The sequence below is a fragment of the Colias croceus genome, chromosome 10 (assembly GCF_905220415.1).
Source record: "Colias croceus chromosome 10, ilColCroc2.1".
Taxonomy (NCBI): Eukaryota; Metazoa; Arthropoda; class Insecta; order Lepidoptera; family Pieridae; genus Colias; species Colias croceus.
Window position 1 is genome coordinate 823,423 of NC_059546.1, and position 15,117 is coordinate 838,539.

At 33.2% G+C, this 15,117-nt stretch overlaps 1 protein-coding gene across 1 annotated transcript in view; it reads left to right on the top strand.

Moving 5' to 3' along the window:
* LOC123694844 (scavenger receptor class B member 1-like) overlaps positions 1-13,661 on the top strand; it is a 31,301-nt gene extending 17,640 nt beyond the window's left edge. Inside the window, exons 4-12 of the mRNA XM_045640439.1 lie at positions 477-640; positions 2,918-3,062; positions 4,898-5,104; positions 7,551-7,675; positions 8,050-8,211; positions 9,297-9,403; positions 10,256-10,374; positions 10,973-11,098; positions 12,539-13,661. Of these exons, the coding sequence (XP_045496395.1) occupies positions 477-640; positions 2,918-3,062; positions 4,898-5,104; positions 7,551-7,675; positions 8,050-8,211; positions 9,297-9,403; positions 10,256-10,374; positions 10,973-11,098; positions 12,539-12,868 (1,485 nt within the window). The 3' untranslated portion in view covers positions 12,869-13,661. The remainder of the gene's footprint in view (positions 1-476; positions 641-2,917; positions 3,063-4,897; positions 5,105-7,550; positions 7,676-8,049; positions 8,212-9,296; positions 9,404-10,255; positions 10,375-10,972; positions 11,099-12,538) is intronic.
* Positions 13,662-15,117: the final 1,456 nt, after the last annotated feature.

The window sequence follows — 15,117 nt, forward strand, 5'->3', positions numbered from 1 at the left end:
TTTGTCTCAAGTATGCAACATATTATTTTCATTGTAAACAATCATAATAATGTCATAGTTTAATATGTATATAAATAAGTATTTTCAACATTACTGGATAAATTGTTATATTACAACAAATTCAAAAAGAAAAGATGAAAGAAAGAAATCGAAATACAATGATGTCTTACATAATACTGCAATAAGACATATAAACCCCTGAAGTCTCAAACACAAGGAAATAAGACAAAAATAAACATATTAAATCTTAATATATATAAATCTCGTGTCACAATGTTTGTCCTCAATGGACTCCTAAACCACTTAACCGATTATAATAAAATTCACACACCATGTGCAGTTCGAACTTCGATCCAACTTGAGAGATAGGATAGTTTATATCTCAAATCGTTTTAGAGAAAGCGGGCGAAGCCGCGGGCGGTAAGCTAGTTATATATATATTATTCAAAATAATACAGTAAATATATTACTTCCAGTACGCAGAAATAAAGGAGGGTAAATTCATCTACAACATGTGGTCGAACCCGACGTATGAAGTGTTCTCTGACGTCTACATCTTCAACTATACGAACGTCAAGGAGTTCCTCAGGGGAGAGGATAAAGTCCTAAAAGTACAGGAATTGGGACCTTATAAGTTTCAGTGAGTATATAGTTATAAAGCATTTTAAATAAAAAGACGTGTGGCACTCGGGGACTGCCGCGGTAAAGCTATTGCATAGCATGCCTTCAAGCCAAACCTCCGTACCCGTCGGAGTGGGGAGCGTGAGGTTTTTTTCGTTACGGAATTTCTGGATTCGGTCCCCACGCTCAAGGCCCGCGATAGTAGCTATGCAATAAATTACCTAATATAAAATATTCGATCACGAGGCGGTTCGAACCCGCGTCTTTCGCCATTCCTGACGGCTAACCGTGATCACGCCGCGCCAGAGTAATCAAATTTACCCTAACTACTCTTTCGGTTTTATGTGTTTGACAATGTTTAAAAGTAGTACCTAGGTAGTGTTTCGACTATTTCGAAATTTGGTAGTTAATAATATAGTTGTTTTGGTAGTTCTTTTGGTATGAATTTTTAGATGGTATTTGCTTGGTACCTATTTATAATGTTTAGAAGTCATTTTTGAAGATTATTTTATAATGATCCTCATTTCAATTTTGAATACCACTCGTAGGAATTATATTAATTCACAACTTTTTTATATTTTCTTAAAGTTTTAAGAACACACTTAACAGAAGTGATAATTTCTTTTTGTCTTGAGTTAATGACATTAAGTATAAAAATATCGTATGTTCTTGTGATAAGTTTTTTACATATTGAAGTTAATTAACCGAACACAGGCGAGAGATAAAAATAAATCATGCGATATACCGTAATTTTATTATGTTTAGTACCGTAACTTAAATATTTTAATCTTATGTTTATTTAGGACAGTAGAGAAATTTAGAGATTAGTTATGTTATATGTAGTAGAAAACAAAATATCTTTTTTTATTCATATTTTTTGACACAAGACGTTTCGATCATAATTTTAAAATATAGCCTACATAACATGTCGTGTAGGAATAATAATTTACCTTTCCAAGGGAGGGTATTTTTTCAAAAAAGTTTATTTATTTATAACTCTTTATTGTACAAAGCAATTTAAGACATGTGGTACAGACTAATAAGGTACAACAATTTTGCACAATAGGCGGCCTTATTGCTACACAGCAATCTCTTCCAGGCAACCTGGTAGGAAAGGAAATGTAAGAAGAATAAGGATAGCGCAAAAAAGAAATAAAAGACAGAATATAAAAAAAATAAATAAAAATGCCTGCATACTACATAAACTACATATACTGTACATATATACTACACAGTAATATAAATATACTTCTATAATACACTACACAAACTACAATATATATAACGATATATACAAAAATTATAATCATACATAAATTATTTACTAATGCTACTATTGCATGGCTAGATAATGAGCTTTCAATAGGGACTTAAAAGAACAAAGTGTTTGTGCACGTCGGATACTTTCCGGCAAGGCGTTCCAGAGCTGAATGGCACGAACAGTAAACGAATTGTCATAAAAGTTTGACCGATGGACAGGAGTACATAATAATAAAAGGTTGGAAGAACGAAGAGTGAGAGTGTGAGTAGAGCTAAGATAGTTAAAGTTGTTTTTTAAGTAGGACGGTGTTTTAGGGTGAAATAAAATACAATACAGGAGATGAAGAATGTGAGTATTCCGGCGGAAGCGAACGGGGAGCCAGTTTAATTTTGTTCTAAACTCAGAAATATGATCAAATTTACGTAATCCATAAATAAATCGTATACAAAAATTTTGAAGCTTCTCAAGGGTGTCTAGTTGGTATTCATGGAGATCTGGATAGGATGAATCGGCAAAATCAAGGAGAGGAAGGAGTAAAGAATGAGCTAACGCAATTTTCGTAGCGATCGGTAAAAAGTTTCGTAAGCGCCGTAGCGAGAACGCCGATGAGAAAACCTTTTTACGTACTTGTTTTATTTGCTCGCGTATAATCATCGCTCAATCACATCTTACTTCAAACTATTTTTGGCGTTTATTTTAGAATATTTTCTTTCATGTAAACTTCATTAATAAGAAGACATTTAAACTGACTAATGACTATTATAAAAACTAGCACCTGTTCGTTTAATCACGAAGAAACAGCATAACATTATTCACATAGGTACAGCATAATATATTTTAATCACACAAAAACAGCTGCATAAGATTTAATCACATAGATACAGCATAAAATTTGATCACTCAGAAATAGCATAACATTTAATCGCACAGAAAGAGCATATAGATTTAATCACAAAAAAACAGCATAACATTTAATCACATAGAAACAGCATAACATGTAATCACAAAGCAACACTAACATTAGATCACTTGCAGGGAGATGAGAACGAACGAGAACATAACGATAGACAAAGAGCGCGGGGTGATGACGATGAACCCGGTGATCAAGCTGAAGTTCCTCCCGGACCAGTCGGTGCGGCACTACAACGATACTGTGGTCGTGCCGAATATTGCATTGCTCGTGAGTTCAATTTTATTTTGTACTTAATTGCACTAACAATTTATGAATATAAACGAATGGCAGTCTTCTAGCCAGTTAAATCTCTTCCACACAATATAAAAAACATTGCCTAAAAATGCATTTAGAAGACTACTTCCACCCTTACAAGCACGTAGTTTTTCACAGTATAGTGGTGTATAAACGTGTTTTAGATTATAATTTAGTCTATTTTAGTTATGTAGTAGTAGATATGTAGGTATGTCAATTTTAGTTTACTTATAATATTGGTTCCATGTTTTCAGATACGGGATACCTACCTTCTAGAATATGTTGAATATTTTTGGACATAAAGCGACTATCACGACTAGATGTATCTAACTTATTTGGTCATAAATGTTATCGATGATAGTCATTTAAATTTTTATGAAAAATTTAAGAATTTGAGAAAAAACATTATAATTCAAAATCTCTGGACCAGTCTCATAAATCATTTTTATACATTTCGGCATTGCAATTATAAAGTTGTCACAAAGTTTCCTCAATGAAACAAATCGGCTCACGTGGTCACGTGTACACAACGCATTACGAGAGTTGAATGTCTTTTGTTTGACATTAATATTATTACATCCATGTTAAAGCGACTTCTTCCTACATAGCCACATATAGCAGACTTAAATCTTTGATTTATTGTATGAATTTGCAAATTGTAATACGAGGGCGTCATTTTGAGTAATTTTTTTTTATTTATGTCTGGAAGTAAGGGAGGCGTTCTGCAGCTACTTCTAGATAGATGACCAATAGATTTTTTGGGAATGGCGTGAATTATTATTTATTGCAAAAGTAACTGTCCATACCTGCAAAGTGCAAAGATATCTTTAAAATACTTTTTCTTAATCTAATCGCAAATCTTTACGGTCTTTTCTTTAAAAAGCCATTTGCAGAGGCTTTTTTTGTTCATGGGCGGGTGAGGTCTATTACCATTCGTTTGATACCAAAGATTTTCCTCAACTTCAAGTTAGTGCCATTAAATTGATAGTATCAGTATATTATGCTAAACGGAATTTAAGAAAAAATGACACCCGTGCATAATACATAACTTATAGCTGTTATTAATATTTTTTTTGGATTTGATGGATTTTGAAAAATAAAATGAGTGTATTATATTCTGGGTTTTTGTTATTAAGATATTTGACTGATATTATGATAAATATAAAGATCTTCGAGGTTAAAAATATCCTTAACTACGGACTCCCCGAACCGACCGGTCTAAAAATGTAACCTTAGTCGTTCAGGAGTAATGAGGCTATCAACTCAAATAATTTAAATTCAAACCAATAGTTCTAAAACAAAAACGTGAAAAACAAGCAAATCTCTAGCTCTATAATATTATTAGCATACATTACGAGGCACATTTGGAAGCACGTGTATTCTCATGAATACATGGGAAGCGATAGCAAGGTTGGAGGTCATGTCACCTGTACCAGGTGTCAAAGCACATTAGCAAATTGCTTTTTGCCGTGTTTTTGTTAATTTTTTGCGTATTTTTTGCTCGTTTTTGTAGCGTCTTGTTATTTATACTGGCGGTCGGCTGACGATATGCAAAATTGCTACTTGATGTTGTAAAGTAGCTGCTTTTTGTTGGAATAATTTTATTTTTTTAGGATGTCAAGTATAAAAAATATAAACTGTCAATCATTTACAATTAGAAAAACAGATTTTCTTCATGAGTAGAGCCGATCTTTGTGCGTTGATATTGAAACCTGTAACCTGTAGCCACTAATTTTTAAACATTCTCTGTATACCTGTAAAATCTACCCTATTTTTCCACATAATTACCTCTCTACCATCTATTTCAGGCCATCAGTACGCTTTTAGCTGACCAAGGGCTAGGCTATCTCGCCAATGCAGCAGCCTACTACACGATAAAGGCTCTAGACTCAGAACTCTTCAAGGAGATGACGGCTGGTGAATTCTTATGGGGATATGAAGATCCACTGGTGAAGGTGGCCAGTAGTTTGGTACCAGGGTGGATTGATTTCGGGAAAATTGGAATTATGGATCGGGTGAGTGTTTTTTTATAATAAGGATATGTGATAAGTTAAATATCTTTTAGAGATTTTTTTGGAATTTCAACCTTTTTCTTTTTTATCACAGTCTCAGACTCTTTATAAATTCGGAACTTTACTATTTTCGCATTTTTTATACTTTTATTTTTATTTTGATTGTCATTTATTGTCGGTCTGTTTGCTAAAGCCACTGTTACCTGCGTTCTACTGTATCCATCGCGATGACACATACATTAGACATATTATCTACTACGAAAACCACCATATAATAACGTGGCGTAATTGAAGGCTTTAAAATATGTATGACGACTTACTGTAGGAAATTTTCCAGTTTATATCTACCTATTATATTATTTTTATAAATCTCAGTATAGCTGAAATTTGCATAATTATAATTTATATAGTGACAAATATTATTGTCTATAAAATAAACAAGTTCTACGCAGGCACTTCCGTGGTTCGAGCAAAAAATCGCGAAACTCACACTTAGAAGGAAAAATATAAACTACGCCTATTTTGAAAATTAATTTTATTGTCTTGTGACTTGTGTATTAAATACAGTTGCTAGCCGTGACTCGTGATATATTTTGTCATATTCATCATACCTACTCGTAAAAATGTATTTGGAGGAAACAGTAGACTTCCAATGTACCAAATTTTATTACTCGACTGCGACAGAAAGGTTATGTTTTTCGAGTGTATGTACTTGTCGTGTTTTTATAATATGTATGTGAGTGATGTCAATAGATTCATCTGGGCTGGTGACCTGTACCTCAGACTTCTATTTAGTCTATATCAGGCACCAGTTTCTCACAACGTTATCCTCTACTGTACTTTGTGTAGTATTATTAAGCTTTGTAACCTTTTAATGTTGTGAGAACCAAATAAAGATGATTTTATTATTATTATTGTATTATCTTAATTATAAGAATACTTCTTCTTAATTCAAAACATCTAAAAAACGGAAAAAAATAATTAATAGTAAAATTAACAGTCGGATTTTTTGTTTTTATAATAATAGTATAATTAATAGACAGTATAATTAAATTAAATCAATATCTATACATATAATAAATCTGTAGAAGGGTCAATTCTGTACATTGAAAATATTGAAAAAATAAATAGCAGGGGGTGTTACTGGATCGATACCAAGCCCAAATATGTGATTAAAAAAAATTTTGTCTGTCTGTCTGTCTGTCTGTCTGTATGTGAAGGCAACACGTGAAAAGTAACGGTTCGATTTCGATGAAACTTGGTATAATTATACCTTATAATCCTGGGCATAAAATAGGATACTTTTTATCCCGGAAAAATGCGTAGAAAAAAAATAAATCTTAATTTTTCTCAATTGTTCCGCGCGGACGGAGTCGCGGGCGGAAGCTAGTAGACAATATACGTAGTAGCTAAATAGCTATATACGTACATTATCACTACTTACATAGTACAAAGTCGCTTTCTCTGTCCTAATGTCCCTTTGTATGCTTAAATCTTTAAAACTACGCAACGGATTTTGATGCGGTTTTTTAGATAGAGTTATTCAAGGGGAAGGTTTTAGTATATAATTCATTAGGTTTTAGACAAAGCGGGCGAAGCTGCGGGCGGAAAGCTAGTTTTCTTATATAATATAAATATTTGTGGAATCTTTATCAAAATTACAACATTTGCGATCTTGCTGACAACTACATTACGGTTTATCCCCGTCTCAAACATGAGTTCTGACGTATTTGTTTTTTTACCTGAGTGTTTGTGTTTCTACATAATATCGCAAATACCTTTTAAACTTGTAAATTGTTGTTATTATTGGAAAGCTTCCGTAAACATGGCACAAAGTATCATTGGCAGGATTCTAACGGAATTTAAAAATAAAATAAATTATAGATTCGACTTGTCGTCCTTTTGTTAAAAAAAGATGAAATGATGGTTTGAATATTATGTCTAAAAATTATAATTTCAAATAAATATTATTTGATAAAAGTTTTTTTAACGGATGGATAAAAAATTCTACTCGATAATATTTAGATAGTTATTATATTTTAGTAACCTGTAATAATATTACTACGATGATTCAAAAGCGTACCTGATAATTTGGTAAATAAAGAAAGAGTTTGATTCATCTAGGTAGGTACCTTGTTTTGTTTGCTCGATATTTCACGTAGGTATAGGAAGACGCCCTATATAAATGTATTCTTTGTTGAAATTATGAAGATGAAGCCATAAAGCATGATTTACGCTACACGGTGTCGCACTTTTTGTATGAAGTGATTCACGCCTGACCGTGGCTCGGACGGGGCACTGAAACGCGCGTTGAAATTACTATGAATATTAATTTTTCACATGTTTCCCGGCTCCAGTACGGTCCGGCCCCAACACGGTGTAGCGTATCATGTTTAAATCATTGTTTAAATAGGAGAAACCATATTAATTAGTAACATATTATCTTCAGTTCTATGCTCAAAGACGAGAAGAGGTGGAGGTGGAACTTCGGGATCCGAAAACAAGATACTCCATTAACACGTGGAACAAGTTACCTGGTCTGCCTGAACAGGGCTTTAAAACGCTTAATACCAGGTAGGTTTTCATAACTGTGTATTAGATTTTATTTAGTAGGTTAGGCTTAGTTTTGAGTATTTTTGGAAGTGATTGTAGTTTAGATTTTATTTTGTTTGAAGGATCTTTTCCTTGAAGTAAGTATACATGTTTCTGTTTATTAAATTGCGCTCATTTGAATCAATTAATATTGGATTAAATTATTTTTGTTATTTTATTAAAAACCTTTGATTCTCATTGCAACTGTATGTCTTAATGGTCCTTTTCATGGGTTCCATTGCATTTTGGTTTTTGTTTAGTTTAGTTTGAAAGCAATTGTATTATGTTACACTAATTCTTCTTTTCAAGATATTCTGCTATACTATGTTCGACACTTATTATTGAACCCTCCCCAGCATCCCGTGCAACCGTCTCAAGGGCACGTTCGAAGGGTTGATGCTACCCCCGAACTACAACACGAGCAACCCCATCCCCGTGTTCCGCAAGCAAGCGTGCCGCGTGCACCCGTTCGCCTTCCAGCGCAGCTTCGTGGGTGACCTCGGCTTTAGTGTGACCAGGTGAGGCTAGACTCTAGACGTGATTGTTACTGTTAATTTTAATGTTAGTGTTAGTGTTAATGTCAATGTTACTGTTAATGTTAGTGTTAGTGTGACTGTCAGTGTTAATGTTATTGTTAATGTAACTGTTAATGTTAGTGTTAGTGTGACTGTCAGTGTTAATGTATTGTTAATGTAACTGTTAATGTTAGTGTTAGTGTGACTGTCAGTATTAATGTTATTGTTAATGTAACTGTTAATTTTAGTGTTAGTGTGACTGTCAGTGTTAATGTTATTGTTAATGTTACTGTTAGGGCGGCGGTACACTGCGCGGTTTGTAGCGACAGCTTGAGCAGTCAACGACCGACGGCTCGAGCAGTCTTTGTACGTCGCTCAGCCGTTAACTGCTCGAGCCACCCGTGTACGGCCGCTCTTGCTGTTAATGTTACTGACATTGTCACGGACACCGTCACTGTCACTGTTGTGGTTTATAGAATGAGTTATAGCGTATTATTTGGATTAAAGAATAATACATATAACTTAAATAAAATTACAAATTTTATGAAAGTATGACAAATCCATCAAAATATAATATTTCTAAGAAAAGGCAACTTTCTAATTCGCTAAAACATTTGGGCTCAATTAAGCGAAAAACAACAAAACCAAAATGGCGTAGAGTGAAATTGGCTTTAGCAATAAATATTCCCAATAATTTCGATTGCCTTGCAATTTTAACCGTAATCTGAATTATCTGATCCTAGCCAATATTCATATTATCTTCTAAGTGGGTAAATGACTAAATAGCTGACCCGTGTCTTCTTGACCGTAAAACAAAAACAAAAATAGTTAAAATATGCAGATTTACGTTTTGTATTAATATAGCTTAAGAGACCTCTTGAGATTCCTCTGAAATGAATTTTATAAATACGTTTACTTGGGTTTTTTTGTATAATAGCTTCGCTCGTGTTCTTATTATCTAAGGTCTAAATCATTATTTAATCCACTTGAAGACATAGGTACAAACTTTTCATAGTAAAAGATCCAGCCAAGTAGGATGAGTTCAGTAACAAACACAGATATATATAAAAAATATTTAAATATTTCAGGTTCCAAATGGAAGAGTCAGCGTTCAACAAGACTAATCGCTATGCGTGTGACTGCACGGACCACTGCTTGCCCGACGGCTTCGTCGATATAGGAAGCTGTTATTATGGTAAATATATGAAACTAAACTAAATATATAAACTATAACTCGAGGGGCACAGACTCTAGGCACCGCCATATGGTGGACGTTCCATGTACCCGGACAAAGCGGTTCGGATCGACATTCTTCATCCGAACCGCGAGGGACAGGAACATGATTCCTGAGTCTGTGTTCCCCGACGAGTACAATATGAAGGTCTTCAAGAAAAGAGTGAACAGGTACCTTCTAGGAAAGCGCGCTCCATCTTAGGCCACATCTCAGCACATTTGGTCAAGCGCTTTCCTATCAAACAATAAAAAAAAACTTTAACAATAATAATTTATGTCAGGTAAAATGTTAAATTGCAACACTTAAAGTTAAATTGCAACACAATTTACAATTTGTAAAGCTAAAACAATTTATTTTACAATTAGTTAAATTGCAAAATACTATTTTATTCCAATATAAAATGTCTGTTATCTTGAATAAATCCAGATGGTTTTTAAAGCTCTACTATTGTAATATTATTGAGATCCGTTTACCTGTTTTTGTGTGATATCTTTATTTTCTAATGACTTCGTTCCAATATAGACTTTATAATTATTGCAGAAGACCTCAATCAATCATTAAAGATACAAAAATAAGTGTATAAAATATTATAGTCCCGTTTTGTTATATTAAGCTATTGCATAGCTTCTATCGCGGGCCTTGAGCGCGGGGACCGAATCGAGAAATTCCGTAACGAAAAAACCTCACGCTCCCCACTCCGACGGGCGGAGGTGTGGCTTGAAGGCATAGCATGCAATAGCTTTACTGCTGCAGTCCCCGAGTGCCATAGTTCTTTTTTTTTCTCGACTAATCTAACACTTATCTACTTTACAGGATTCCCAATCGCGTTATCAAAACCACATTTCCTGGACACGGACCCACAGCAGCAAGCGTTCTTCGAAGGCATGCATCCCGACCCCGTCAGGCATGCTTCACATGTGGATATTGAAACTGTAAGTAACTCAAACTTATGCTTGAACTCAAATTCAACAGAGTTTAGTTAGATGAGATATATAATTGTTAATCGTCTTAGATAATAATATTTAGACTCTCTAACAATAGACATTCTACATTCTTTTCGGCTGACAATTTATTGCTCTAATCTCCTAAATTAAGGAGGTAACATAAGCAAATTGTATTGACAGTTTCTTAAGATTGACAAATAAGAAAAAAAAACGGACCCAAAACATAACTTTGCAGAACACCCACTGTAAGCAGTAGCGCCGCTTATTATTTGGGGCATAATTTTAATTCTTTATGTTAAGGACCACAATTTTTCGACAGTTAACAATTCCGTGAGGTAGATCTTATAGTCTAACGCTGTTTACAAATATTAAGAATTTGAATGTAAAATTTAATGTTTACTGTATGTGACTGAATGTGTTTTTATATTTTAAGAATGTAAATTTCAGTGGAAACTTTGCTGATATGACGTGTATAGTATTATTTTTTTGTTTCCCAAAGACAAATAAATAAAAATGTCTAATTACTGTCGCCTTTATAAAACTTCACTTAATTCGATCCAAAAATATAAAGTCCATATATTCCCAGCGGCTCGGCGTCCCAATGGCGCTAGAGACCAACATCCAGGTGAACATAGCGGTGCGCTCTGCGGCCGGCAACCCGGTCGCGGCGCCGCTCGCCAGGCGCGTGCTGCCGCTCATTTGGCTCTCGCTGGTGAGTACACACACACACAGTACACACTGTATGTAATGTACTGTACACTGACACTATACAGGGTTACTTGTAAAACACCAGCAACCTCGCAGGACAAGATAGCTAACATCATAAGTAACAACATTTGTTCTACGACTTTTGGCATAACGCAATTAATTATTTTTAAATGATTTTTTAAGCCTTATTGTACTCTCCTAACATTTGTAAGTCTATGTTCTATTCATTATCGAAAGGACGACGCGACGCCCCCTTCCCCCTCTCGTTCGCTTCTTGTTTACGTAATTTTTGGGATGCGCGTAGAGTTTATAAGATTCAAACGGAAAATTAAATTAATATTTATTTTTGTATGAAAAAAAATCTAACAAATTATCAAAAGTCGTAGAACAAATGTTGTTACTTATGATGTTAGCTATCTTGTCCTGCGAGGTTGCTGGTGTTTTACAAGTAACCCTGTATATTGCACTATACTGTACACGCAGTCATTGTACACACGGCACTGTACAAACAAACACACACATTGAACTGTACACACAGATACACATTACTGCAACAAATAGTACAGCGACTCACAGTACTGTGACATGCAGTCCTGCAACTCACAGTACACTGTATGACAAACACTACGATTTCAGCACACTGTATTTCGGACACACAGCTCTATATACCACACTCAGTATAAATGTTATTGCAATACACTCTACTACACTGTATACAAACACTGCATTGCAACATTTACCATACGCACGACAGTACACTACACACTGCACTCTATAAATCACATTCATTATCATTCATTAAAATATATTATCAACTAGCTTCCGCCCGCGACTCCGTCCGCGCGGATGTCGGTCTTCGCGTGGATGGTTTATTTCTCCATTTTGAGACCTCTGACAATAACATCTTATAAATATCTGTTGGACCCAATTCCCAAATACGGCTAGGCCTATAATAATACGCAACGTGTGTTCGCGGTTCTACGGAACAACGTCTATGGATAAAACTGAAAAATTAAGATTAATTTTTTTCTACGTATTTTTCCAGGATAAAAAGTATCCTATTTTACGCCCAGGATAATAAGGTATAATTATACCAAGTTTCATCGAAATCGAACCGCTAGTTTTCACGTGATGCCTTCACATACAGACAGACAGACAGACAGACAGACAGACAGACAAAAATTTTTTTAATCACATATTTGGGTTTGGTATCGATCCAGTAACACCCCCTGGTATTTATTTTTTCAATATTTTCAATGTACAGAATTGACCCTTCTACAGATTTATTATATGTATAGATTATTATAAATAGTATGTTAATGCGGTTATTAGATTTTGTTTCTTAATATTTTTTTATAATTTTTTACATTGCATTAGACATTTTGTACACTTGTACCTACTATAAACACACAGCGTTTTCACCAATTTTTTCCTATCTTTACAGTACTGCAAAGGGCCACCCCCAGAAGTGGCATCAATCCTCCGACTCCGTTTCGTCATCGCCCCACCCCTCCTCCTCACCCTGGAGATCCTCTCCATCATCAGCGGCATTGCCCTCATCACCCACAGCGTACTCCGCATGTGGAGACCCAAGTACAAGCTCGTGCAGCAAGAAGATAAACCCATGAAGGTCGTGGAAAGAAGGAAGACCAGTCTGGTTCTAAACATGGCGGATACCTTTAGTGATGATGAACTGGCGAAGGAAGCAGTTTCCTTACTAGCTATAAGGGAAGAAGATATGGATCTACCGGACTTATTGATGAATGAATCGTGATTTGAACATTTAAAGGTTAGGAATAATAACAAGAAATGTTAGTGGTGAAAATGGAACAATGTGCCCAATAGTGGAAGTTTCTCAAAAAGTATAATTGTGACTTGTGTTTTTGAGTTGGTGGGAGGAATCTCATAAAGAACTGGAAGCTGTGAAAATGCTAGAAATATGAATCTCGTGATAAGTGGATTCCTTGGTAGGAATTAGGTGGAGGGTAAGTTATTGAAGACGATAAGTAAAGGTTAAGTGAAACTTGAAATGGTAATGTATATCTTGGAATTCTGAGATGTATAGTTTGGAATATATTTAACCAAATATGTATATTGTGAATCCTAGGTATAGATGTATCTTAGAAAAACTAGTTATCTACCTAATAACTGGTAATTACCAACACTATGAAATTCTGAATTTTTCATACTTTTCTTTTAAATCGATAATCCTCAGTGACATAATATATTTAAGTAAATAAATACATTCCTTTTGCCTTTATAGTACTATTTTTTGGACAAAAATGTAGTCTAATTTTCTAGACTGACATTTTTCAGTCCTGGGTCTGTAATTAGGTACTTAGGAACTACTTTAAAAAAAGATTATTTAAATAATTTTCAAGAGGCATTTATTTTACGTAGTGACATGTTTTTTATTGAACTGCGTTAAATTTAGACAAAAATCATCAATACATAGAAATGCTAGCTTATTTTGAATTTAGTGAAGTATAGAGATGTTTGAAATACATTCCATACCAAAATTGCCTTTTACCTCGCTTTTCATTATAGTGTTTGGTAATAACGTAAACTTTTCTGTATTTAATATTTTTAATAAATTAAAATTTAATAAATCCTGTATAGAATAGAAAGCCATCCTATCACTTTCTATTTAAAAGATTTCACTCCAAAATTGTAAATTAAAAAGAATTATAATTTACTAGAAAATATTATCGTATTATTATAATATTATATTATTGTATAAAACGCATCTTCTAAAGTTGTTAAAATTATCATAATATAATATTGCTTGCCTTAAGATATTTTTCTTGCCCATAGATTTAGTGGTGAATTATTATTTTTAAATGTTTACATTGGGCCCTGATACGGGTCTAGTAATAATTATAATGCTATTTACAATAGAGTAATAATATTTATGGTATTGTGTTATGTACTTATATTATTATTACCTAGTTTATGGTAACACAGAATATTTATCATAATGGGTTTTTAATACCTAATTTCGTTTTGCTTAAAAATTTCATCTATTCCAATTTTACAATATTACAATAATAATATTTTGTTTTACAATATTATTTATATAAAGATTTCAAGAAATATTATTATGAACAAATATTGCGGTAAAATGGGCTTTAATTTAGTTAAAATACAATTTTAAACTGAATTTTCACTATTCATTATATTACAATATTGCATTGAAATAGAAAGAATATTCCAGAAATACTTAAGTTCTCATTTTTAAATCTAAAAATGGGGAACTTAAAGTTGAGTTTGGGTGTCAATAATGACGTTATTGTTAGGTCTACTACATGAACAAGAAACTGAAATATTTTATAATAATTTTGTATAAATTATGAATTAATGATTACACCTTTGTAAAATTGCTCAATTAGTAGTAAGGTATCCCTGTTATTTATATTTACTTATATAATTTATAGATAGGACTTCTATTTAAAAATATAGAGTGAAATCTGTGAAAACTAAATGGTAATATTTCTCCAAAAAATAAAGTGAAAAGTGTATCTTAAAAGTATAGAGTGGAAACTGAAGTGTAATATTTTTAGAAAAAAAAATATTGTGAAAAATGTAACTTTTCAAATCGTTTGAGAATTTTTTTTTTTTTGTAAACTAATATTTTCTGCTTACATAGATTTAAAATCTATAGGTATATTGTGTATGTTTCTAGCACACTTCAATTACAATTAAATTATTGTTTTTGTAATAATATCATGTAAATATGTATTTCCTGTTATTTAGATTTCACTCTTTATAAAAGTGTATGTATGTATGTTAGTGATACATTGTTACCATTATTGAAGTTGTCGAATATAATGTGATATTATATTAGTATAGTTATAAGTTGTAAATATAGACTGAAGTATAAATAAAACATTATTATAATAAATTTGTCTTTTATTTCACTTGAGTAACATTTAAGACTAGACATTATATTTACAAATGGTAATCAAACGTTATCTTACACTAACAATAAATATAGTTTGAAAAACTATAAAACACGCTTTCAAG